The sequence below is a fragment of the Tachyglossus aculeatus genome, chromosome 26 (assembly GCF_015852505.1).
Source record: "Tachyglossus aculeatus isolate mTacAcu1 chromosome 26, mTacAcu1.pri, whole genome shotgun sequence".
NCBI classification, from domain to species: Eukaryota; Metazoa; Chordata; class Mammalia; order Monotremata; family Tachyglossidae; genus Tachyglossus; species Tachyglossus aculeatus.
Window position 1 is genome coordinate 18887882 of NC_052091.1, and position 26153 is coordinate 18914034.

Below are 26153 nucleotides of genomic sequence, written 5' to 3' on the forward strand. Positions count from 1 at the left end.
ATTTTCCGGATGAGGGAACCGAGGCCCAGAGAAGTGATGTGACTTGCCCAAAGTCACCCAGCAGACAAGCGGCAGAGGCGGGATTCGAACCCATGACCGCTGACTCCCAAGGCCGGGCTCTTTCCACTGAGTCACGCTGCACTAAGCAGAAGGGGAAGCAGAGTGGTCTAATGGGTAGAGCACTGTCCTGGGAGTTTATTCATGATGATGATGATGATGGAGTTTTTTTAGGCGCTTACTATGTGCCAGGCACTGTTCTGAGGTAGATACAAGGTAATAATAATAATAATGATGGCATTTGTTGAGCACTTACTATCATCATCATCCCGACTCTGCCACATGTCTGCTGTGTGACCTTGGGCAAGTCACTTAAATTCTCAGAGCCTCAGTTCCCCTATCTGTAAAATGGGGATGAAGACTTGTGAGCCCCACGTGGGACACCTTGATCACCCTGTATCCCCCCCAGCGCTTAGAACAGTGCTTTGCACATAGTGAGCGCTTAACAAATACCATCATCATCATGATCATCATCATCATCAATCGTATTTATTGAGCGCTTACTGTGTGCAAGAGCACTGTACTGAGCGCTTGGGAAGGACAAATTGGCAACGTAGAAAGTCCCTGCCCAACAGTGGGCTCATGGGACGAGCACTGTTCTAAGCGCTGGGGGAGAGGCAAGGTGATCGGGTCGTCCCACGTGGGGCTCACAGGCTTCACCCCCATTTTACAGATGAGGGAACCGAGGCACAGAGAAGTCAGCGGACTTGCCCAAAGTTACACAGGTGGTCAGTGGCGGAGTGTTAAGTGTCTAAGTGCTCACTATGTGCCAAGCGCTGGACTAAGAGCTGGGGTAGATACAAGCTGATCAGGTTGGACACAGTCCCCGTCTCGCATGGGGCTCCCGGTCTAAAACCCCATTTTCCAGATGAGGGAACTGAGGCCCAGAGAAGTTAAGTGACTTGCCCAAGGTCACACAGCGGGCAGACGGAGGGGCCGGGATTAGAACCCATGACCTGCGGCTCCCCGGGCCTTATCTATCCACTACCCCATCCCGACCCGTCTTCTAATCATTCATATAATCGTATTTGTTGAGCACTCGCTGTGTGCAGAGCACTGTACTAAGCGCTTGGGCGAGTACAATACAACAATAAATAGACCCATCCCCGGCCCACAACGTTGTCTGCTGCTGGGCGACCTGCCGCAAATCACTTGGCGTCTCTGGGCCTCAGCTAAAAATAATAATAATATTTGTTAAGCGCTGGGGTGGAGCCAAGCAGAGTTGGGCACAGTCCCTGTCCCCCGTGGGGCTCACAGTCTCCATCCCCATTTTCCAGATGAGGGAACTGAGGCCCGGAGAAGTGAAGTGACTTGCCCAAAGTCACACGGCAGACAGGTGGTAGAGTCAGGGCTAGAACCCGTGACCACCTCGCGCCCGGGCTCCGTCTACTATGTCTTGCTAGTACTTCCCAAGCGCTTAGTACAGTGCCCTGCACACAGTGAGCGCTCAATAAATATGATTGATTCGGGACTGTGAGCCCGTTGTTGGGCAGGGACCGTCCCTATATGTTGCCAACTTGTACTTCCCAAGCGCTTAGTACAGTGCTCTGCACACAGTTAAGCGCTCAATAAATCATCAGTCGTATTTATTGAGCGCTTACTGTGTGCAGAGCACTGTACTAAGCGCTTGGGAAGTACACGTTGGCGTGAATAGTACTCCACTTCAGTTGTAAAATGGGGATTAAGGGTGACAGGGCTTGGCAACAATAGGAAAATAGAGGGTGAAATTGTTGAAATTATTGATTGCTTACTGTGTGCCAAGCAATATTGAGCGCTTACTATGCGCAGAGCACTGTGCTAAGCGTTTGGGGAGCTGAGGCCCAGAGAAGTAAAGGGACCTGCCCAGGGTCCCGGAGCGGACAAGTGGTGGAGTCAGGATTAGAACCCAAATCCTCTGACTCTCAGGCCTGTCCTCTGTGAGCCCACTCTTTGGCAGGGACCGTCTCTACATGTTGCCAGTTTGTACTTCCCAAGCGCTTAGTACAGTGCCCTGCACACCGTAAGCGCTCAATAAATACGATCGATGATGAGCAGACAATCCAACAATGTGACAGACACATTCCCGCCCACAGCGAGCTTACAGCCTAAGGGGAAGGGAGGACGGCGGGGGGACGTCAGCTGTGATAGGAAAGTTAGGTTTGGCAGAGGTTTGGGGCGGGAAGATGAGGCAGACACATTTGTTTGTATTTACTGAACGCCTACTGTGTGCAAAGCACTGTGCTAAGCACTACATAACGTAATATTTGCTGCCACCGCCTCGTCTCTCCCACCCATTTCCTCCCCGTTCTCCGTCACCGAGGCACAGAGAAGCGGAGTGACTTTCTCGCACAGAGCAGGTGAGCGGCGGAATTCGCACCCGGCTCTTTGGGGTGTCCCCGTGGAGGATTAAGAAAGTCGAGCCATGGCAGTCCAGCGGGTTCGACTGATACGCTCCTCCTACATGAAAAGGTAGAGGAACAGGCCCTGGGTGCCAGGCCGACTCAGGGCCTACTTACTCTACCTACAAGGTTCAGTTCGCGGTTTAAAGGGATGTCCATTAAGTGCCGGGGCATTTAGGCGCTTACTATGTGCCCAGCACTGGGGTAGACGCCAGCTAATCAGCTTGGACACCCTGTGAGGTCATTGGCTCCCGCGGCTGGAAGATTCTCCTTGTAGGCAGGGAATGTGTCCGTTGATTGTTGTATTGTAGTAATAATACAATAATACAATCCTTCCTTCCCCCCAGCACGTGTATATGTGTATATTTATTACTCTATTTATTTATTTGTACATATCTATTCTATTTATTTTATTTTGTTAGTATGTTGGGTTTTGTTCCCCGTCTCCCCCTTGTAGACTGTGAGCCCGCTGTTGGGTAGGGACCGTCTCTAGATGTTGCCGATTTGGACTTCCCAAGCGCTTAGTACAGTGCCCTGCACATAGTAAGCGCTCAATAAATATGACTGATGATGATGTACATATTTATTACTCTATTTTACTTGTCCATACCTATTCTATTTATTTTATTTTGTTAGTATGTTGGGTTTTGTTCTCTGTCTCCCCCTTCTAGACTGCGAGCCCACTGTTGGGTAGGGACCGTCTCTAGATGTTGCCGATTTGTACTTCCCAAGCGCTTATTACAGTGCTCTGCACATAGTAAGTGCTCAATAAATATGATTGATGATGATGATGATGATGTACATATTTATTACTCTTTATTTTACTTGTCCATACCTATTCTATTTATTTTATTTTGTTAGTATGTTCGGTTTCGTTCCCTGTCTCCCCCTTTTAGACTGTGAGCCCGCTGTTGGGTAGGGACTGTCTCTATGTGTTGCCAACTTGGACTTCCCAAGCGCTTAGTCCAGTGCTCTGCACATAGTAAGCGCTCAATAAATATGATTGATGATGATGATGATGATGTACATATTTATTACTCTATTTTACTTGTCCATACCTATTCTATTTATTTTATTTTGTTAGGATGTTTGGTTTTGTTCCCTGTCTCCCCGTTTTAGACTGTGAGCCCACTGTTGGGTAGGGACCGTCTCTAGATGTTGCCGATTTGTACTTCCCAAGTGCTTAGTACAGTGCTCTGCACATAGTAAGCGCTCAATAAATATGACTGATGATGTACATATTTATTACTCTATTTTACTTGTCCATACCTGTTCTATTTATTTTATTTTGTTAGTATGTTTGGTTTTGTTCCCTGTCTCCCCCTTTTAGACTGTGAGCCCACTGTTGGGTAGGGACTGTCTCTATATGTTGCCAACTTGGACTTCCCAAGCTCATAGTACAGTGCTCTGCACATAGTAAGCGCTCAATAAATATGATTGATGATGATGATGATGTACATATTTTTTTACTTGTACATACCTATTCTATTTATTTTATTTTGTTAGTATGTTTGGTTTTGTTCCCTGTCTCCCCCTTTTAGACTGTGAGCCCACTGTTGGGTAGGGGCCGTCTCTCTATGTTGCCAACTTGGACTTCCCAAGCGCTTAGTACAGTGCTCTGCACCCAGTAAGCGCTCAATAAATACGATTGATATTGATTGATTGACACGGTCCCCGTCCCACACGGGGCTCAGAGTCGAAGTAGGAGGGAGCAAGAGCTAACCCCCGTTTTACAGACGAGGTAACTGAGGCCCAGAGAAGTCATGTGACCTGCCCAGGGTCCCAGAGCAGGTGAGCGGTGGAGGCAGGATTAGAACTCAGGCCCGTGCTCTATCCAGCACTGCTTCCCTTCATTGGATTGGGAGTTTATTTGGTGAAAAGCCAGGAGGTGATGTATGAGCCACCTGTACTTCCCAAGCGCTTAGTACAGTGCTCTGCACACAGTAAGCGCTCAATAAATACGATCGATTGATTGATTGACTCCTGGATTTCCTTCTGAGTTCTGTCACCGACGGACGTCTTCTATGAAGCCTTTTATATTCCTTTGCCTCCCTTTAAATGGAGCAAAACCGTTGGCCACCAGCCCATCTCCCGGGGAGAAACTGTGAGGATGAAGGAGCTGATGTTTGTCAAATGCTTTGATCTTCTTGGAAGATGGTTCCCAGACGGTGAAGCCCAATGCCGTTAAAATATTACTAATGTACATTTAAAATATTTTTCATCTTGTTCAACGATATATTAAAATCGAAATATCTCCCTCACCATACGGGAAGGGCGGGAAGCAGAGGATGGAGGGAGAGGAAACGGAGCATTGGAAGCTCGGGTCACGAGCTGTTGGGTAGGGACTGTCTCTATATGTTGCCAACTTGTACTTCCCAAGCGCTTAGTACAGTGCTCTGCACACAGTAAGCGCTCAATAAATACAATTGATTGATTTGAGACGTTAACACAAAAGCCACGTAGAATAGCACAGACGTGATTCCTACTTTTGTTTAGCCTTTCCTATCCTCCTGGTGGTGTTGCTGGCTATCATCATCATCATCATCAATCATATTTATTGAGCGCTTACTATGTGCAGAGCACTGTACTAAGCGCTTGGGAAGTATAAATTGGCAACATATAGAGACAGTCCCTACCCAACAGTGGGCTGTATCAAAATAAACCTTGGAATTGTGAACCTGAAAGTGATCGCTAAATGCTATGTGAAATTATGGGGGAAAAAAACCCAAAAATAAGCAGGGCAGAGAATGCCCATGGTCTTCAGAAAAAACTGAATTGGTATATTGTTTCTAGTGATCCTATATTTATTTTGTTGATATGCGTTGTTTTGTCGCCTGTCTCCCCCTTCTAGATTGTGAGCCCGCTGTTGGGTAGGGACCGTCTCTAGATGTTGCCGACTTGGACTTCCCAAGCGCTTAGTACAGTGCTCTGCACACAGTAAGCGCTCAATAAATACAATTGATTGATTTGAGACGTTAACACAAAAGCCACGTAGAATAGCACAGACGTGATTCCTACTTTTGTTTTGCCTTTCCTATCCTCCTGGTGGTGTTGCTGGCTATCATCATCATCATCATCATCAATCATATTTATTGAGCGCTTACTATGTGCAGAGCACTGTACTAAGCGCTTGGGAAGTATAAATTGGCAACATATAGAGACAGTCCCTACCCAACAGTGGGCTGTATCAAAATAAACCTTGGAATTGTGAACCTGAAAGTGATCGCTAAATGGTATGTGAAATTATGGGGGAAAAAAACAAAAATAAGCAGGGCAGAGAATGCCCATGGTCTTCAGAAAAAACTGAATTGGTATATTGTTTCTAGTGATCCTGTATTTATTTTGTTGATATGCGTTGTTTTGTCGCCTGTCTCCCCCTTCTAGATTGTGAGCCCGCTGTTGGGTAGGGACCGTCTCTAGATGTTGCCGACTTGGACTTCCCAAGCGCTTAGTACAGTGCTCTGCACACAGTAAGCGCTCAATAAATACAATTGATTGATTTGAGACGTTAACACAAAAGCCACGTAGAATAGCACAGACGTGATTCCTACTTTTGTTTAGCCTTTCCTATCCTCCTGGTGGTGTTGCTGGCTATCATCATCATCATCATCAATCGTATTTATTGAGCGCTTACTATGTGCAGAGCACTGTACTAAGCGCTTGGGAAGTATAAATTGGCAACATATAGAGACAGTCCCTACCCAACAGTGGGCTGTATCAAAATAAACCTTGGAATTGTGAACCTGAAAGTGATCGCTAAATGGTATGTGAAATTATGGGGGAAAAAAAACAAAAATAAGCAGGGCAGAGAATGCCCATGGTCTTCAGAAAAAACTGAATTGGTATATTGTTTCTAGTGATCCTGTATTTATTTTGTTGATATGCGTTGTTTTGTCGCCTGTCTCCCCCTTCTAGATTGTGAGCCCGCTGTTGGGTAGGGACCGTCTCTAGATGTTGCCGACTTGGACTTCCCAAGCGCTTAGTACAGTGCTCTGCACACAGTAAGCGCTCAATAAATACAATTGATTGATTTGAGACGTTAACACAAAAGCCACGTAGAATAGCACAGACGTGATTCCTACTTTTGTTTTGCCTTTCCTATCCTCCTGGTGGTGTTGCTGGCTATCATCATCATCATCATCAATCGTATTTATTGAGCGCTTACTATGTGCAGAGCACTGTACTAAGCGCTTGGGAAGTACAAATTGGCAACATATAGAGACGGTCCCTACCCAACAGTGGGCTCTATCAAAATAAACCTTGGAATTGTGAACCTGAAATTGATCGCTAAATGGTATGTGAAATTATGGGGGAAAAAAACAAAAATAAGCAGGGCAGAGAATGCCCATGGTCTTCAGAAAAAAGCGAATTGGTATATTGTTTCTAGTGATCCTATATTTATTTTGTTAATATGTGTTGTTTTGTTGCCCGTCTCCCCCTTCTAGATTGTGAGCCCGCTGTTGGGTAGGGACCGGCTCTAGATGTTGCCGACTTGGACTTCCCAAGCGCTTAGTACAGTGGTCTGCACACAGTAAGCGCTCAATAAATACGACCGAATGAATGATAGAGTTCACCAAGCTCGTTGTCGGCGGCGAATGTGTCTGTTTATCGAGAAGCAGCGTGGCTCAGCGGCAAGAGCCCGGGCTTTGGAGTGAGAGGTCATGGGTTCTAATTCCGGCGCCGCCACTTGTCAGCTGGGTGACTTTGGACTTCTCTGGGCCTCAGTTACCTCATCTGTAAAATGGGGATTAAGACTGAGCCCCACGTGGGACAACCTGATCACCTTGTATCTCCCCCCCCCCCCCGTACTATACAGGGCTTTACACATAGTAAGCCCTTAACAAATGCCATTATTTTTATTGGTGTATATGTTTGTATATATTTATTACTCTATTTATTCTACTTGTACATATCCTATTTATTTTATTTTGTTAGTATGTTTGGTTTTGTCGTCTGTCTCCCCCTTTTAGACTGTGAGCCCGCTGTTGGGTAGGGACCGTCTCTCTATGTTGCCAATTTGTACTTCCCAAGCGCTCAGTACAGTGCTCTGCACATGGTAAGCGCCCAATAAATACGATTGATGATGATGAGTGGTATATTGTATTCTCCCAAGCTCTTAGTCCGGTGCCCTGCCCGCAGTAAGCACTCAACAAATTTGGATGAGTGAAGTGAGACCCATTCCCCATCCTAGACGACCTTGAAATTTGCTCCAGTAGGGAAAGGAAAAAAACAGCGAAAAAGTGAACTTGGTGTTCAAATGCTGCCTCGGTTGGTGTTCTTTTTCTCACAGGAGGTGACCGTCCAAATCTGCAGTTGAGCCCATTCCACTCTAACGGGGGACATGGGGTTCTTGACCCTGGGGTCACCGAAGTTGCGTTTTGGCCGAAAAGGAGGCGGAAGGTAACATTTGAACGTGAAATATTGACATTTATCTGCGTAAAGCTGAATTCATAATCATTCTGTCACAAATTGGCATTGCCGTTCCATGGAACTGTCTTATACCGGCATTTTTTTCTAAGCTGTCATTTTTTTTTTTACATCAGCAGGCGTTTAATACAGTGCCCCAAAAGTGCCGTTGATTGATTAACACACTCGAAAAGATTTATTTTGGGAAATCGCACTTTGCTTCGTGGAGCCAATTGGCCCCATTTTCAGGCAAATCAATCCAAGTTCCCTGTTTTTATCAAGGCCCTGCGGACATTTTATGGGATGATACCGGATTGTTTCCTAGAGAAGCAGCGTGGCTCAGTGGAAAGAGCCCGGGCTTTGGAGTCAGAGGTCATGGGTTCGAATCCCGGCTCCACCACATGTCTGTTGTGTGACCTTGGATGAAGTGGGCACGTTAATCCAAGTTGCGTTTTGGCCGAACAGGAGGCGGAAGGTAACATTTGAGCGTGAAATATTGACATTTATCTGCCTAAAGCTGAATTCATAATCATTCTGTCACAAATTGGCATTGCCGTTCCATGGAACTGTCTTATACCGGCATTTTTTTCTAAGCTGTCATTTTTTTTTTTACATCAGCAGGCGTTTAATACAGTGCCCCAAAAGTGCCGTTGATTGATTAACGCACTTGAAAAGATTTATTTTGGGAAATCGCACTTTGCTTCGTGGAGCCAATTGGCCCCATTTTCAGGCAAATCAATCCAAGTTCCCTGTTTTTATCAAGGCCCTGCGGACATTTTATGGGATGATACCGGATTGTTTCCTAGAGAAGCAGCGTGGCTCAGTGGAAAGAGCCCGGGCTTTGGAGTCAGAGGTCATGGGTTCGAATCCCGGCTCCACCACATGTCTGTTGTGTGACCTTGGGCAAGCCATTTAACTTCTCTGAGCCTCAGTTACCTCATCTGTAAAGTGGGGATTAAGACTGTGAGCCCCACGTGGGACAACTTAATCACCTTGTATCCCCCCAGCGCTTAGAACAGTGCTTTGCACATAGTAAGCGCTTAACAAATGCCATTATTATTCAGAATATGAGAAAATTAAAGCTCACGGCTAATAGCGTTCCCACCTGTGGTCACCCTCCAGGCTGGGGGAAGAAAATGGGATTATATCTGGAGAGGTGGAGCATCACAGGTACTCTCCAGAGCGAGGACCTGCGTTCAATCCCCTTGGTGTTCTGTAGGTAGCTCGTGATTCCAATACCTTTATTTTCATAATTCACCTTTTCCACAGATTCGGAGGCCAGCCGAGCCTGCGGAAGGAGAATCCCCGGAGCGGATTTTCCTCAGGATGTGGTGAGCAGGGGTGATCAAGCAAAAACTCCTCACTGTTGGCGTCAAAGCCCTCCATCCCCTTGTCCCCTCCTATCCATTCATTCATTCAATCGTATTTATTGAGGGCTTACTGTGTGCAGAGCACTGTACTAAGCGCTTGGGAAGTACAAGTCGGCAACATATAGAGACGGTCCCTACCCAACAGCGGGATCACACCTCCCTTCTCTCCTTCTGCATCCTGGCCCACACACTCCGCTCCCCTGCTAATCTGTAATTCTTTTTTTTATATTGATGCTATTGATGCCTGTCCACTTGTTTTGTTTTTTCTCTCCCCCCACCCCTTCTTGACTGTGAGCCCGTTGTTGAGTAGGGATTCATTCAGTCGTATTTATTGAGCACTTACTGTGTGCAGAGCACTGTACTAAGCGCTTGGGAAGTACAAGTCGGCAACATATAGAGACGGTCAGCGGGCTTACACTCTAGAAGACGAGCTCACAGTCTAGTTACATCTGTTGCCAAATTGTACTTTCCAAACGCTTAGTACAGTGCTCAATCAATCAATCAATCATATTTATTGAGCGCTTACTGTGTGCAGAGCACTGTCCTAAGTACAAGTCGGGAAGTACAAGTCGGCAACATATGGAGACGGTCCCTACGCAACAGTGGGCTCACAGTCTAAAATAAATACGATTGAATATATTATTGGGTTTTTTTTTTCCACTGCCCTTTGGAGAACAAGAACATCCAGATCCAGGTTTTGGTTTGAATCTGGGGCAGCAGGCTCATCTCAGTGGAGAAACGGAAAGAGAAAACCAGAAGAGGCATCCGTCTCAAAGGCCCTTGAGTTTCAGCCGAGGGCCGGCAGAGAGAAATTAAGAAATTAAGTAGATTGAAAGGATTAAAGCAGTCCCTTTCCACCTTGAGCAGGATGAGAGAGAGGAGGAAGGGGGCACAGGTAATTTATGTTCCTTTACTGCCGGCTTAGGTGTCACCTTCAATTTAAACCGGGGGAGTGGAGGTGGGGTGAGGGTGTGTGCGTATGTGTTTTCTCTTCCTAGATAAGTTAATGAATAAAACATTTGAGCGTGACCAGATTTTTAAACTGCCTCATTTGTATTTCCTTTTTGTGGGCACGATTCCTGAGCGTTTCCCTCCCCTGGGAAATTCCAGGCAGCTCCAAGGTCGGAAGCAGAACGCAGTGCCGAGTTGGGATCGATCAAGGGTACGAAGCGATTGTTGCTTCTGCAGGCTGGGCTTCCACGTTCTGGTCGTCGCTGCTTGCCGTGGGCCCGTTTCGGCGGTAGGGTAAGAGGAAGGCTGGGGAACGCAAGGGCCTCGGAAGGACCTGGGTTCTAGTCCCGCCCCCACCACTTGCCAGCTGGGTGACCTTGGGCAAGTCACTTCTCTGACCCTCAGTTCCCTCATCTGGAAAATGGGGGTTAAGACCGTGAGCCTCATGTGGAACGGGCTGCGTCCAATCTGATTTGCTTGTATCCAGTGTTTTCTCTTCCTAGTATTTTTTGTATCTTCCTAGTATGTAGTTTTCTCTACATAGTACGCGCTTAACCAATACCACCGTTATTATCACAAAAAACGTTGGGTGCGCTCCGGGAGATGCTGGTTCTCCTCAGTGTCCCCGTGCCCCGCCACTGGGCCGTGGCGTGGATTTAGGGGTCGAAATATGGCCCACCTTTTGGGATGGGGTGGGTACGTCAGGTCAGCCTCTCCTCCGGAAACCCCCTAAATCCAGTGGGTACTGGATTCATAAATTCATAAATTCAATAATTCATTGAGCGCTTACTGTGTGCACAGCACTGTATTAAGCGCCGGGGAGACTTCAGCAAGAAACAGGTTCCTTGCCCACCGTGAGGGAGGGATACAAGATAATCAGGTTGGACACAATCCATGACGTGGGGCTCACAGTCTTGATCCCTGTTTTACAGGTGAGGGAACTGAGGCTCAGAGAGGTGAAGTAACTCACCCAAGGTCACCCAGCAGATGAGCCCATGTCCTCCTGAATCCTAGGCCTGTGCTGTATCCACTAGGCCTAGAGCCCGGGCTTTGGAGTCCCGGGCTCTCTCCCCCTCGTCCCCCTCTCCATCCCCCCCATCTTACCTCCTTCCCTTCCCCACAGCACTTGTATATATGTATATATGTTTGTACATATTTTTTACTCTATTTATTTATTTTATTTGTACATATCTATTCTATTTTATTTTGTTAGTATGTTTGGTTTTGTTCTCTGTCTCCCCCTTTTAGACTGTGAGCCCACTGTTGGGTAGGGACTGTCTCTATATGTTGCCAATTTGTACTTCCCAAGCGCTTAGTACAGTGCTCTGCACATAGTAAGCGCTCAATAAGTATGATTGATGATGATGATGGAGTCGGAGGTCATGGGTTCAAATCCCGGCTCTGCCAGTTGTCAGCCGTGTGACTTTGGGCAAGTCACTTCACTTCCCTGTCACCTCGTCTGTAAAAATGGGGATTAGGACTGTGAGCCCCCCTCCGTGGGACAACCTGATCACCTTGTAACCTCTCCAGCGCTTAGAACAGTGCTTTGCACATAGGAAGCGATTGATAAATGCCATTATTTTTAGGCCATATTGCCTCTCTACACCGACAGCACTGGGTACTCCCAGGTGGTCTTCCAAGTACTAAGCAGGCCTAACCCTGCTTCCGAGAGCGGGCGCGTTGAGGGCAGCGTGGCCGTCGACAAATGGGGATCCGTTTCTCGCTAACCACAAACGCCCAGCAGAATAGCATTTGGGCAGAGTCCTCAGCGATGGCTAAGTGAGATTTTTTTTCTCCTTCTGGCAGGCATTGGGCGAAGCCCTCTGGAGAAGCTGAAACCCAGGGTGGAGGGGGAAGCGGGTAGCAGTGTGGCCTAATGGCTAGAGCACGGGCTTGGGCGGCCAAAGGACATGGGTTTCTCATCCCAACTCTGCCATTTGTCTGCTGAGACTGCGTGACTACGTGTGACTGGATCCAACCTGATTGCCTTGTATTCATTCAGTTGTATTTGAGCGCTTACGGTGTGCAGAGCACTGTACTAAGCGCTTGGGAAGTACAAATCGGCAGCGTATAGAGACGGTCCCTACCCATCTACCCACCCCAGAACAGTGCCTGGCCCCTAGTAAACACTTAACAAATACGTGGCTCAGTGGAAAGAGCCCGGGCTTTGGAGTCAGAGGTCATGGGTTCAACTCCCGGCTCCGCCAATTGTCAGCTGGGTGACTTGGGGCAAGTCACTTCACTTCTCTGGGCCTCAGTCACCTCACCTGGAAAATGGGGATTAAGACCGTGAGCCCCATGTGGGACAATCTGATCACCTTGTATCCTCCCCAGCGCTTAGAACCGTTATTTGCACGTAGTAAGCGCTTAATAAATGCTATCATCATTATTATTATAAATACCATAAAAAGAGGACTAGACTTAATAACGATGACATTTATTAAGCGCTTACTATGGGCAAAGCACTGTTCTAAGCGCCGGGGAGGTTACAAGGTGATCAGGTTGGCCCACGGGGGGCTCACAGTCTTCATCCCCAGTTTACAGATGAGGTGACTGGCACAGAGAAAAGTCACACAGCTGACAGTTGGCGGAGCTGGGATTTGAACCCACGACCTCCGACTCCAAAGCCCGGGCTCTTCCCGCCGAGCCACGCTGCTTTTCGGGACTTCCGTTCGCAAACGGCATTCCCAGGAACTGGTGGTCTCCGGCTGCACTCGGGAAAGCCAGACGCCGGCCCCTCTCCCCACGGCCGCCCACCTTAGTCGGGAGAGGCGTACTTGGGCGGCGAAACCCCGTTGCGTATTTTCAGCGAACCGGCTTTCTCCAAGGAAAAGCAGGGGTGAACGAGGCGCCGAAGCCGACAGCTGAACGTGTAGAGGTGCTGGCAGATGGCCACGTTGAAAAAGGACAACTTACAGGTCTCATAGTCGAGGAGGAGCCCAATCCTCCTCGGCGGGATTGTTATCTGTATCTCTGGAGTCTGCCCACCGTGGAGAAATTCATATTTGTGCCTGGGAAATTTGAGGTTTGACAGGTGAATTAAGCTTGTTGGGTGGAGAGAAACGTGGGGGAGGAGGGGATAGGGATGCTGTTTTCCTAGTTTCTCTTCTTTTTATGATTGGGGCTCCTTTACTAAACGACCTGCCAAGGCAATGTTGAAATCCCCATCCAATTGACCAGGGGTTCACTCTCTCAACACTGATCTCACCATCACTGAGTTAGAAGGCCATGGCTAAAGCTTTTTTTTAAAAAAAAAAAAAGGTATTTGTTAGTCACTTCCTATGTGCCAGGCACTAATCACTGCGGAAGATACCAGCTAATCAGGTTGAACACACAGTCCCTGTCCCAAATAAGGCTCACAGACTTAATCCCCATTTTACAGATGAGGTGACTGCAACCCAGAGAAGCAAAGTGACTTGCTCAAGGTCACCCAGCAGACCAGCGGCGGAGCCGGGATCAGAACCCAGGTCTTCATGATGCCCAGGTTCCATTCATTCATTCATTCAATCGTATTTATTGAGCGCTTACTGTGTGCGGAGCACTGTACTAAGCGCTTGGGAAGTACAAGATGACAACATATAGAGACGGTCCCTACCCAACAGCGGGCTCCAGGCCACGCTGCTTCTCGCCTGGTGATTGGACTCATTTTAAGACAAGATTTCTGCAGGAAGGACAAGTTCGAGAAATCTGTATTACAGTGTTGGGTCTGAGCGTGGGTTCTCGGAAGTAAAATGAGTCATTCAAAATTACAGAATCAGGCGAAACAGTTATAAGAGCAAATCTTTAAAGCAGCAAATGGGAGATCTGTTTGAGGCACCTTGCACTCGTATGAGTGGGAATGGCGAAAGCGTTCCTAGATTAAGGAATTCCACCAATTCTGGAGAGGCCTTTAATTCTCAAGCATCTCACTCCCCTAGGCCGTAAGCTCATTGTGGGCAGGGAATGGGCCTGTTTGTCTTTACATTGTACTCTCCCAAGCGGTTAGTACAGTGCCCTGCATACAGTAAGCACTCAATAAATATGACTGAGGGACTCAAACTACTTTCTAAAACCTCAATTTATCTAGGATGAAGCAAAATGGGAGTCAGAGGGACCTGGGTTCTAATTCCGACTCATCGCCATGACTTGTTCCTTTATTTATCCTCCCAGCCCCACAGTTGTTATGTCCATATCAGTCCGCGGTTTAAAGGGATGTACATTAAGTGCCGGGGCATTTAGGCGCTTACTATGTGCACTGCACTGGGGTAGATACCAGCTAATCAGCTTGGACACCCTGTGAGGTAATTGGCTCCTGCGGCTGGAAGATTCTCCTTGTAGGCAGGGAATGTGTCTGTTTATTGTTGTATTGTAATAATAATACAATAATACAATCCTTCCCTTCCCCACAGCACCTGTATATATGTATATTTATTACCCTATTTTACTTGTACATATCTATTCTATTTATTTTATTTTGTTAGTATGTTTGGTTTTGTTCCCTGTCTCCCCCTTTTAGACTGTGAGCCCACTGTTGGGTAGGGACTGTCTCTATATGTTGCCAACTTGTACTTCCCAAGCGCTTAGTACAGTGCTCTGCACATAGTAAGCGCTCAATAAATATGATTGATGATGATATCTGTCATTTATTTTTTATTTATATTGATACCTGACTCCCTCTCTAGGCTGTAAGCTCATCATGGGCAGGGAATGTATCTATTAATTGTTGTATCGAACAAGTCACTTCTGCGTCTGTTACCCCATCCGTAAACTGAGGATTAATTCTGTTAGCCCCATGTGCAGACTGTGTCCAACCTAATTAACTTGTGCCTAACCCAGTTTTTAGAACAGTAAAACATAGCAAGTAGAACATAGTAAGAACATAGTGCTTAAATACTATTTTTTTTAAAAAAAAGATGTAAGCAAACCCATGGTAGTGTGATGCTATGACATTCTTCAAGAGTGGCCTTATCTTTTCAAGCCATCTTGAACTCACAAGTATATGTGAGTTATTGTAGCCAAAGAATGCCTTGGAGTCCATATTTAAAGTTGGAAGGGTCCCTTCAGAGGCGCAACCTATCTAAAACCAGACTCTTCATCTTCCACCCAAACCTTGTCCTTCTTGCGACTTTCCCATTTCTGTAGACAGCACCACCATTCTGAGTCTCACAAGCCCATAACCGTGACATCCCAAATGTTTAGTACAGTGCTCTGCACGTAGTATGTGCTCAAAAAATACCATTGATTCATCGATTATCCTCTACTCACGTCTCTCGTCCGGTCGACATAGTCACCAAACCCGTCAGTTCGACCTTCTCAACATTTCTAGAATCCACCCCTTCCTCTCCACCCATAATAATCATAGTAATGATGGCATTTATTAAGCGCTTACTAGGTGCAAAGCACTGTTCTAAGTGCTGGGGAGGTTACAAGGTGATCAGGTTGTCCCACGGGGGGCTCGCACTCTTAATCCCCGTTTTACAGATGAGGTCACTGGGGCCCAGAGAAGTGAGGTGACAATTGGTGGAGCCGGAATTTGAACCCATGACCTCTGACTCTCTGTGCTCTCTCCACTGAGCCACGCTGCTCCTCTGAAGCATTACCTGAAGCATTTGCCTGCCTTCTCTCCCCACTCCAGTCCACATTTCCCTCGGCTGCCCGGATCATTTTTCTCCAGAAACGTTCAGTCCACGTCTCCCCACTCCTCAAGAACCTCCAGGGCTTGCCCGTCCATCATCATCATCATCAATCGTATTTATTGAGCGCTTTCTATGTGCAGAGCACTGTACTAAGCACTTGGGAAGTACAAATTGGCAACGTATAGAGACAGTCCCTACCCAACAGTGGGCTCACAGTCTAAAAGGGGGAGACAGAGAACAAAACCAAACATACTAACAAAATAAAATAAATAGAATAGATATGTACAAGTAAATCTCTGCAGCCAACAGAAACTCCTCACCGCTGGCTTTAAAGCCCTCGATCCGCTGACCCCCTCCTATTTGAATCCGGCCCGTACGCTTCGCTCCGCTAATGTCAACCCGCTCACTGTACTTCGATCTCATCTATCTTGATGCCCACCTCTCACCCGCATCCCTCCTCCTATCCGATAGACAATTACTCTTCCCCCTTTTCAAAGTCTTTTTGAAGGCACGTCTCCTCCAAAAGGTCTCCTTTCCTCTTCCACTCCCTTCTGTGTCGCCCTGACTCGCTCCCTTTATTCATCCCCCCTCCCAGCCCCACACCACTTATGTCCATATAATAATAATGGCATTTATTAAGCGCTTACTATGTGCAAAGCGTATTGCTTTCTATCATCAATCATATTTATTGAGCGCTTACTATGTGCAGAGCACTGTACTAAGCGCTTGGGAAGTACAAATTGGCAACATCTAGAGACAGTCCCTACCCAACAGTGGGCTCACAGTCGAAAAGGGGGAGACAGAGAACAAAACCAAACATACTAACAAAATGTTCCCCCTCTGATGATAATGATGGCATTTATTAAAGCGCTTACTATGTGCAAAGGACTGTTCTAAGCGCTGGGGAGGTTACATGGTGATCGGGTTGTCCCACGGGGGGGGCTCACGGTCTTCATCCCCATTTGACAGATGAGGTCACTGAGGCCCAGAGAAGTGACTTGCCCAAAGTCACACAGCTGACAGTTGGCGGAGCCAGGATTTGAACCCAGGCCCTCTGACTCCAAAGCCCGGGCTCTTTCCACTGAGCCTCGCTGCTTCTGTAGACTGTCAGCTTGTGGGCCGGGAATATGTCTATTGTTCTGTAGTCATCATCAGTCGTATTTATTGAGCGCTTACTATGTGCAGAGCACTGTACTAAGCGCTTGGGAAGTACAAATTGGCAACATATAGAGACAGTCCCTACCCAACAGTGGGCTCACAGTCTAAAAGGGGGAAAGTCCTCACCCAAGCGCTTAGTCCAGTGCTCTGCACACAGTAAACACTCAATAAATCTGACTGCCTGACTCAGTTCCCTCATCCGTAAAACGGGGATTAAGACAGAGCCCCATGGGGGACAGGGATTGTGTCCAGCCAATCTACCCCGGCGCTTAGCACAGAGCCTGGCACAGAGGAAGCGCTTTTAGCAGATACCATTCAAATAAAAAAGGGATTGGGGGGGGGAGGGCAGCTTCCCATTACCTGGGTGATGTGTTCGAGTGCCTCATGCACCAGGAGGAATCGTCGGCGCCGAGGGAATGGTGCCGGGGAACGTCTTCGAAAGCCACGCCGACGGTATAGTCCGAGTCTTCGTCCACTTCCACCTCCCAGTAATGGGTTCCTCTCACGGGAATCAGGCGGGCCAGGACAGCGGCACATCTGTCCACGCGGCAGTGGGGGAAAAGAAAGGCCTCAGGGCGCAGCCCACCTCCCTCTCCTTCATTCCCCGTCGGATCGATTGCGCGCTTACTCTGTGCAGAGCGCTGGACTGAGCGCTTGGGAGAGGACAACACAACAATAAAAGCCCTACGGAAAGCTCACCTCCTCCAGGAGGCCTTCCCAGACTGAGCCCCCTTTTTCCTCTCCTCCTCCCCATCCCCCCTCTGCCCCTCCTCCTTCCCCTCCCCGCAGCACCTGTATATTTATTTTATTTTGTTAGTATGTTTGGTTTTGTTCCCTGTCTCCCCCTTCTAGACTGTGAACCCACTGTTGGGTAGGGACCGTCTCTAGATGTTGCCAATTTGTACTTCCCAAGCGCTTAGTACAGTGCCCTGCACACAGTAAGCGCTCAATAAATACGATTGATGATATGTTCAGATTTACTGCTCTATTTATTTTACTTGTACATATTTACTATTCTATTTTATTAATGGTGCATAGATAGCTATAATTCTATTTATTCTGATGGTATTGACACCTGTCCACTTGTTTTGTTGTCTGTCTCCCCCTTCTAGACTGTGAGCCCGCTGTTGGGTAGGGACATATGTTGCCAACTATATATCTATATATAGATAGATAGATATATATCTATAGAAATATAGAGAGATATATATAGAGATAGATATATCTCTATAGATATATCTATAGAGATATATAGCTATATATCTCTATAGATATATCTATAGAGATAGATAGAGAGATATATCTCTATAGATATATCTATAGAGATATATAGCTATCTATATATCTATATATCTCTATAGATCTATCTATCTATATATATCTTATACATATATATAATATATATATATGTTGCCAACTTGTACTTCCCAAGCTCTGTACAGTACAGTACAGTACAGTGCTCTGCACACAGTAAGCGCTCAATACGATTGATTGAATGAATGGACACCTTCCCTGCCCACAGTGAGCTTCCAGTCTAGAGATGAGCTTCTCCTCCTCCTCTTCCAGTCCCCATTGGCGTAATGGATAGAGCCTGGGCCTAATTCCACTTGTCTGCCGTGTGACCTTGGGCAAGTCCCTTCACTTCTCTGGGCCTCAGTTCCCTCATCTGGAAAATGGGGATGAAGACCGCAAGCACCATGGGGGAACGGGACTGTGTCCACCCCGCTTTGCTTGTACCCACCCCAGCACTTAGTACAGTGCCTGGCATAAAGTAAGTGCTCCATTCGTCTCACAGACTTAATCCCCATTTCACAGATGAGGTAACTGAGGCACAGAGAAATTAAATAATAATAATGATGGCATTTATTAAGCACTTACTATGTGCCAAGCACTGTTCTAAGCACTGGAGAGGTTACAAGGTGATCAGGTTGTCCCTCGGGGGGGGGCTCACAGTCTTAATCCCCATTTAACAGATGAGGTAAATTAGGCCCAGGCTCTATCCATTATGCCATGGGACAACCTGATTACCTTGTATCTACTATTCATTCAATTCAGTCATATTTATTGAGCGCTTACTATGTGCACAGCACTGTACTAAGCGCTTGGGAAGTACAAGTTGGCAACATAGAGACGGTCCCTACCCAACAGTGGGCTCACAGTCTAGAAGAGGTCTACTATGTGCTTGGCACATAGTAAGCGCTTCACAAATACCTTCATTATTATTATTACTACTCCTCCTAATCGTAATTGTGGTTTTTGTTAAGTGCTTACTATGTGCCAGGCACTAAGCACCGGGATAGTTACAAGATAATCAGGTTGGACACAGTCCCTTGCCCCTCATAGGGCTCAGTTTTAATTCCCTTTTTACAGATGGGGAAACTGAGGCCCAGAGAAATTGATGTGACCTCCCCACGGTCACACAGCAGAGAAGCAGCGTGGCTCAGTGGAAAGAGCCCGGGCTTTGGAGTCAGAGGGCGCGGGTTCAAATCCCAGCTCCGGCAATTGTCAGCTGGGTGACTTTGGGCAAGTCACTTCTCTGGGCCTCAGTTCCCTCATCTGTAAAATGGGGGTGGAGACTGTGAGCCCCCGGTGGGACAACCTGATCACCTTGTATCCCCCCAGCGCTTAGAACAGTGCACATAGCGCTTAAGAAATACCATCATCATCATCAGAGGCATGGCATAGCGGGATTAGAACCCAGGACTTCCGACTCCTCGGCTGGGCGCTTCCCATTAGGAACCGCTGCTTCCGCGGGAATGCCGCACAGAGGGAGAAGAGGGGATTTGTTACCCCGTAAACCGGAGGTCGCTGGGAAGGGCGTCCCCGACGAAGAGGGCTCCTTCCTCCCGCAGAATCGTAAATCCGTCGTCCGAGATGGACAGGCAGGGGTGGGCCGTGTCCCTGTTCAGGTAGAAATAGCAGCCTGCGAGACAAAAGGGCATCGGACAAAAACTCCTCACCAATCAATCAATCGTATTTATTGAGCGCTTACTGTGTGCGGAGCACTGGACTGAGCGCTTGGGAAGTCCAAGTTGGCAACACAGAGAGACGGTCCCTACCCAACAGCGGGCTCGCAATCTGAAAGGGGGAGGCAGAGAACAGAACCAAACATACTAACAAAATAAAATACATAGAATAGATATGTACAAGTAAAATAAATACATAAATAGAGTAATAAATATGGACAAACATATACATATATATAGGTGCTGTGGGGAAGGGAAGGGAAGGAGGTAATCAATCGTATAGGGGGAGACAGACAACAAAACCAAACATACTAACAAAATAAAATAAATAGAATAGATAGGTACAAGTAAAATAAATAAATAGAGTAATAAATATGTACAAACATATGTACATATATACAGGTGCTGTGGGGAAGGGAAGGAGGTAATCAATCAATCAATCGTATTTATTGAGCGCTTACTGTGTGCAGAGCACTGTACTAAGCGCTTGGGAAGTATAAGTTGGCAACATCTAGAGACAGTCCCTACCCAACAGTGGGCTTGCAGTCTAAAAGGGGGAGACAGACAACAAAACCAAACATACCAAGAAAACAAAATAAATAGAATAGATATGTACAAGTAAAATAAATAAATGGAGTAATAAATATGTACAAACATATGTACATATATACAGGTGCTGTGGGGAAGGGAAGGAGGTAATCAATCAATCAATCATATTTATTGAGCGCTTACTGTGTGCAGAGCACTGTACCAAGCGCTTGGGAAGTCCAAGTTGGCAACATAGAGAGACAGTCCCTACCCAACAGTGGGCTCACAGTCTAAAAGGGGGAGACAGAGAACAAAACCAAACATACTAAGAAAACAAAATAAATAGAATAGATATGTACAAGTAAAATAAATAAATAAATAAATAGAGTAATAAATATGTACAAACATATACATATATACAGGGGCTGTGGGGAAGGGAAGGAGGTAATCAATCAATCGTATTTATTGAGCACTTACTGTGTGCAGAGCACTGTACTAAGCGCTTGGGAAGTATAAGTTGGCAACATCTAGAGACAGTCCCTACCCAACAGTGGGCTCACAGTCTAAAAGGGGGAGACAGACAACAAAACCAAACATACTAACAAAATAAAATAAATAGAATAGATAGGTACAAGTAAAATAAAGAAATAAATAGAGTAATAAATATGTACAAACATATGTACATATATACAGGTGCTGTGGGGAAGGGAAGGAGGTAATCAATCGTATTTATTGAGCGCTTACTGTGTGCAGAGCACTGTACTAAGCGCTTGGGAAGTATAAGTTGGCAACATCTAGAGACAGTCCCTACCCAACAGTGGGCTTGCAGTCTAAAAGGGGGAGACAGACAACAAAACCAAACATACCAAGAAAACAAAATAAATAGAATAGATATGTACAAGTAAAATAAATAAATAGAGTAATAAATATGTACAAACATATATACATATATACAAGTGCTGTGGGGAAGGGAAGGAGGTAATCAATCAATCAATCGTATTTATTGAGCGCTTACTGTGTGCAGAGCACTGTACTAAGCGCTTGGGAAGTCCAAGTTGGCAACATAGAGAGACAGTCCCTACCCAATAGTGGGCTCACAGTCTAAAAGGGGGAGACAGAGAACAAAACCAAACATACTAAGAAAACAAAATAAATAGAACAGATATGTACAAGTAAAATAAATAAATAGAGTAATAAATATGTACAAACATATATACATATATACAGGGGCTGTGGGGAAGGGAAGGAGGTAATCAATCAATCAATCGTATTTATTGAGCGCTTACTGTGTGCAGAGCACTGGACTAAGCGCTTGGGAAGTCCAAGTTGGCAACATCTAGAGACGGTCCCTACCCAACTGTGGGCTCACAGTCTAAAAGGGGGAGACAGAGAACAAAACCAAACATACTAACAAAATAAAATAAATGGAATAGATATGCACAAGTAAAATAACTAGAGTAATAAATATGTACAAACATATATACATATATACAGGTGCTGTGGGGAAGGGAAGGAGGTAATCAATCGTATTTATTGAGCGCTTATTGTGTGCAGAGCACTGTACTAAGCGCTTGGGAAGTCCAAAGCACGTGATCCCCTCGCCGCTCTCTTGCCGCAACCCAGCCCGCACACTGGGCTCCTCCGTCTCGTCTATCAAGTTACGTTGTTGCCAACTTGTACTTCCCAAGCGCTTAGTCCAGTGCTCTGCACACAGTAAGCGCTCAATAAATACGACTGATTGATTGATTGATAAAGTCACTCCGGCAGGCAACAAGGACAGCCTGGAGTCGGGGTGACATTGGAGAGGAGCGTGGCTCAGTGGAAAGAGCCCGGGCTTTGGAGTCAGAGGTCATGGGTTCGAGTCCGAGTGACCTTGGGCAAGTCACTTCACTTCTCTGAGCCTCAGTTCCCTCATCTGTAAAATGGGGATGGACGGTGAGCCCCACGTGGGGCAACCTGATCATCTTGTATCCCCTCCAGCGCTTAGAACGGTGCTTTGCACATAGTAAGCGCTTAACAAATGCCATCGTTATTATTATTATTATTATTGGTGGGGTCAAAGGACACCCTTGAATCTGCCCAAATCGATCGAGCAACGGTATTTATTGAGCGTTTCCTCTGTGCGGAAGACTGTACTAAGCGCCGGGAGAGTATGCTACAGCAGAGGGTTATAGTAATCGTGTTTCCTGCCCACAGTGAGGCTACAGTCTAGACGCGGTCAGGGTTAGAGCGGCTAGAGCCCGGGCGTCAGAAGGACCTGGGTTCAAATCCCGACTCCGCCACTTGTCTGCCGTGTGACCTCAGGCAAGTCACTTCACTTCTCTGGGCCTCAGTGACCTCGACCGTAAAATGGGGATTGAGAGCGTGAGCCCCACGTGGGACAGGGCCTGTGTCCAGCCCGATTTTTGTATTGTACATACATACATAATGGCATTTATTAAGCGCTTACTATCATCATCATCATCAATCGTATTTATTGAGCGCTTACTATGTGCAGAGCACTGTCCTAAGCGCTTGGGAAGTACAAATTGGCAACATATAGAGACAGTCCCTACCCAACAGTGGGCTCACAGTCTAAAAACTATGTGCTATGTGCAAAGCACTGTTCTAAGCGCTGGGGAGGTTACTTTCCCAAGCGCTTAGTACAGTGTTCCCCACACGTGTGAGCGCTCAGTAAATACGGCTGAATGAATTGAAGGTAGAAATGAATTTACTCGTGTCCGCCTCGGCACTTGATACAGTGCCTGGCCCGCGGAACAGCTGCCGCAATTATTATCATTATTATCATCCAGCCCAGCGCTTAGAACAGTGCTTGGCACACAGTGAGCACCGAACAAGTACCGGGATTCTTCATAGGAATAAATACAACGACAGAGAAGGACGTAAGTGCCGAGGGGCCGGGCTGGAGGAGCAAGTCGGGGTGACGCAGAGGGAATGGGAAGCAGCGTGGCTCAGTGGAAAGAGCCCGGGCGTTGGAGTCAGAGGTCGTGGGTTCGAATCCCGGATCCGCCACTTGTCAGCTGGGTGACGTTGGGCAAGTCACTTCCCTGGGCCTCAGTTCCCTCATCTGTAAACCGGGGATGAAGACCGTGAGCCCCTCGTGGGACAACCTGATCACCTTGTACCTACCCCAGCGCTTAGAGCGGTGCTTTGCACAGAGTAAGCGCTTAACAAGTACCAACATTATTGTTATTATTATTAATGGGAAGACCGTGAGCCCCTCGTGGGACAACCTGATCACCTTGTACCTACCCCAGCGCTTAGAACGGTGCTTTGCACAGAGTAAGCGCTTAACAAGTACCAACATTATTGTTATTATCATTAATGGGAAGACTGTGAGCCCCTCGTGGGACAACCTGATCACCTTGTGCCTACCCCAGCGCTTAGAATGGTGCTTTGCACAGAGTAAGCGCTTAACAAATACCAACATTATTGTAATTATTATTAATGGGAAGACTGTGAGCCCCTCGTGGGACAACCTGATCACCTTGTACCAACCCCAGCGCTTAGAACGGTGCTTTGCACAGAGTAAGCGCTTAACAAATACCAACATTATTATTATTAATGGGGGAAGAGGAAGGACGGGGAGCCCTCGAAGACGAGGAGCGGGATCCCGAGGAGCGGGCCGGGTCCCCGGGGGTCGTTCCCCGGGACCTGTGGTGCGGACTCGAGCCGGCCGGCTCCTCTCACTGGGCCCGCCCAAGTTGATGGCTCGCACGTGGATCTGGTAGCTCTGGTTCGGCTGCAGCGGAATCAAGGCCTCCCGGGCGGGGATGCCAACGATGGACCTGCGGGCAAGAAGGGCGAAGGACGTCACGTCCCGGAGCCGGGGAACGGCAGTCCCTGGCTCGCTGAGGGCCTGGAAGGTGATCATTGTTCTAAGTGTCATCATCATCATCATCAATCGTATTTATTGAGCGCTTACTATGTGCAGAGCACTGTACTAAGCGCTTGGGAAGAACAAATTGGCAACATATAGAGACAGTCCCTACCCAACAGTGGGCTCACAGGCTAAAAGTCTAAGTGTCCTCTCTCGAGCGCTTAGTACGGTGCTCCGCACACGGTAAGCGCTCCATAAACGCGACTGACCGAACGGGCCATCCCGGACTCACTCGGTCACCGGGCTCCCGGCCCCTTGGCCGCCCACGTCGGGGTTGGCGGCGGCGAGCTCGATGGTGTAGGAATCGACGGGGTTCAGGTTTCCGGATTCCCAGCGGAGCAGGGCGGCCTGTTCACAGCTGCAGAGCTCTTGGCTCCGGATGATGGGAGGTGAGGGAGCTGAAACACACGGAGAGGAGACCCCCAGCCCAAAGGTAGGGGTGACGGGGGGGACGATTCAGCGTCCCCCCCGTTGTCTTTCCCTCATCGGAAGCTTTGCGACAACAAAAAGAAACCCTTCTTTCCCCAGGTCGGGGCGGGAGGGGTCACTGGAGGGGTTTCATCATCAATCGTATTTATTGAGCGCTTACTATGTGCAGAGCACTGAGGTGGTACGTCTCCTCCAAGAGGCCTTCCCTGACTAAGCCCTCCTTTCCTCTTCTCCCGCTCCCTTCTGCGTCGCACTTTGTTCCCTTTATTCTTCCAGCCCCATAGCACTTATGTGCGTATCCGTAATCTATTTATTTATATTCATGTCTGTCTCCCCCTCTAAACCGCAAGCTTTTTGAGGGCAGGGAATGTGTTTGTTCTATTATTCTATCATATTCATTCAATCGTATTTGTTGATCTCAATATTATTAACAATAATAGTGATAATGGTATTTGTTAAGCACTTACTATGACCTTAGGCAAGTCACTTCACTTCTCTGGGCCTCAGTTCCCCCATCTGTAAAATGTCGGCCTCCCCCTCTAGGCTGCAAGCTCGTGGGGAGGGAATGTGTCTGGGCTATTGTTATATTGTCAATCAATCAATCAATCAATCGTATTTATTGAGCACTTACTATGTGCAGAGCACTGTACTAAGCGCTTGGGAAGTACAAATTGGCAACACATAGAGACAGTCCCTACCCAACAGTGGGCTCACAGTCTAAAAAGGGGAGACAGAGAACAGAACCAAACATACCAACAAAATAAAATAAATAGGATAGAAATGTACAAGTAAAATAAATAAATAAATAGAGTAATAAATATGTACAACCATATATACATATCCCAAGCGCTTAGTACAGTGCTCTGCACACAGTAAGTGCTCAATAAATCTGACTAAAATGGGGATTCGTGTGGCATGTGGACTGTGTCCAATCTGATTAGCTTGTATCTACCCCAGTGCTTATTTTATTTATTTTATTTTGTTAGTATGTTTGGTTTTGTTCTCTGTCTCCCCCTTTTAGACTGTGAGCCCACTGTTGGGTAGGGACTGTCTCTATATGTTGCCAATTTGTACTTCCCAAGCGCTTAGTACAGTGCTCTGCACACAGTAAGCGCTCTCAATAAATACGATTGATGATGATGATGCTGCTTAGTGCTTGGCACACAGTAAGCGCTTAACAAATACCACAATTATTTATTTACTCTGCTAAGCGCTGAGACAGAAGCAAATCGGGTTGGACGCGGTCCCTGTCCCATGTGGGGCTCACGGTTTTATTCCCCATTTTCCAGATGAGGGAACTGAGGCCCAGAGAAGTGAAGGGACTTGCCCAAGGTCACACAGCAGACAAATGGTGGAGCCAGGATTAGAACCCAGGTCCTTCTGACTCCCAAGTGTGGGTTCTATCCGCTAGACTA

At 47.0% G+C, this 26153-nt stretch overlaps 1 protein-coding gene and 1 non-coding gene across 2 annotated transcripts in view; one reads left to right on the plus strand and one right to left on the minus strand.

The window, feature by feature from the left end:
- Positions 1-2434: 2434 nt before the first annotated feature.
- Positions 2435-2565, plus strand: LOC119946267. Its single transcript, XR_005456373.1, has one exon.
- A 10230-nt stretch (positions 2566-12795) lies between these two features.
- The window catches only part of FSD2 (fibronectin type III and SPRY domain containing 2), a 43119-nt gene continuing 29761 nt past the window's right edge, over positions 12796-26153 (minus strand). Inside the window, exons 16-20 of the mRNA XM_038767011.1 lie at positions 24542-24707; positions 24084-24217; positions 19726-19858; positions 17296-17472; positions 12796-13173 (exon numbers count right to left, since the gene is read on the minus strand). Coding sequence (XP_038622939.1) covers positions 12921-13173; positions 17296-17472; positions 19726-19858; positions 24084-24217; positions 24542-24707 — 863 coding nt within the window. The 3' untranslated portion in view covers positions 12796-12920. The remainder of the gene's footprint in view (positions 13174-17295; positions 17473-19725; positions 19859-24083; positions 24218-24541; positions 24708-26153) is intronic.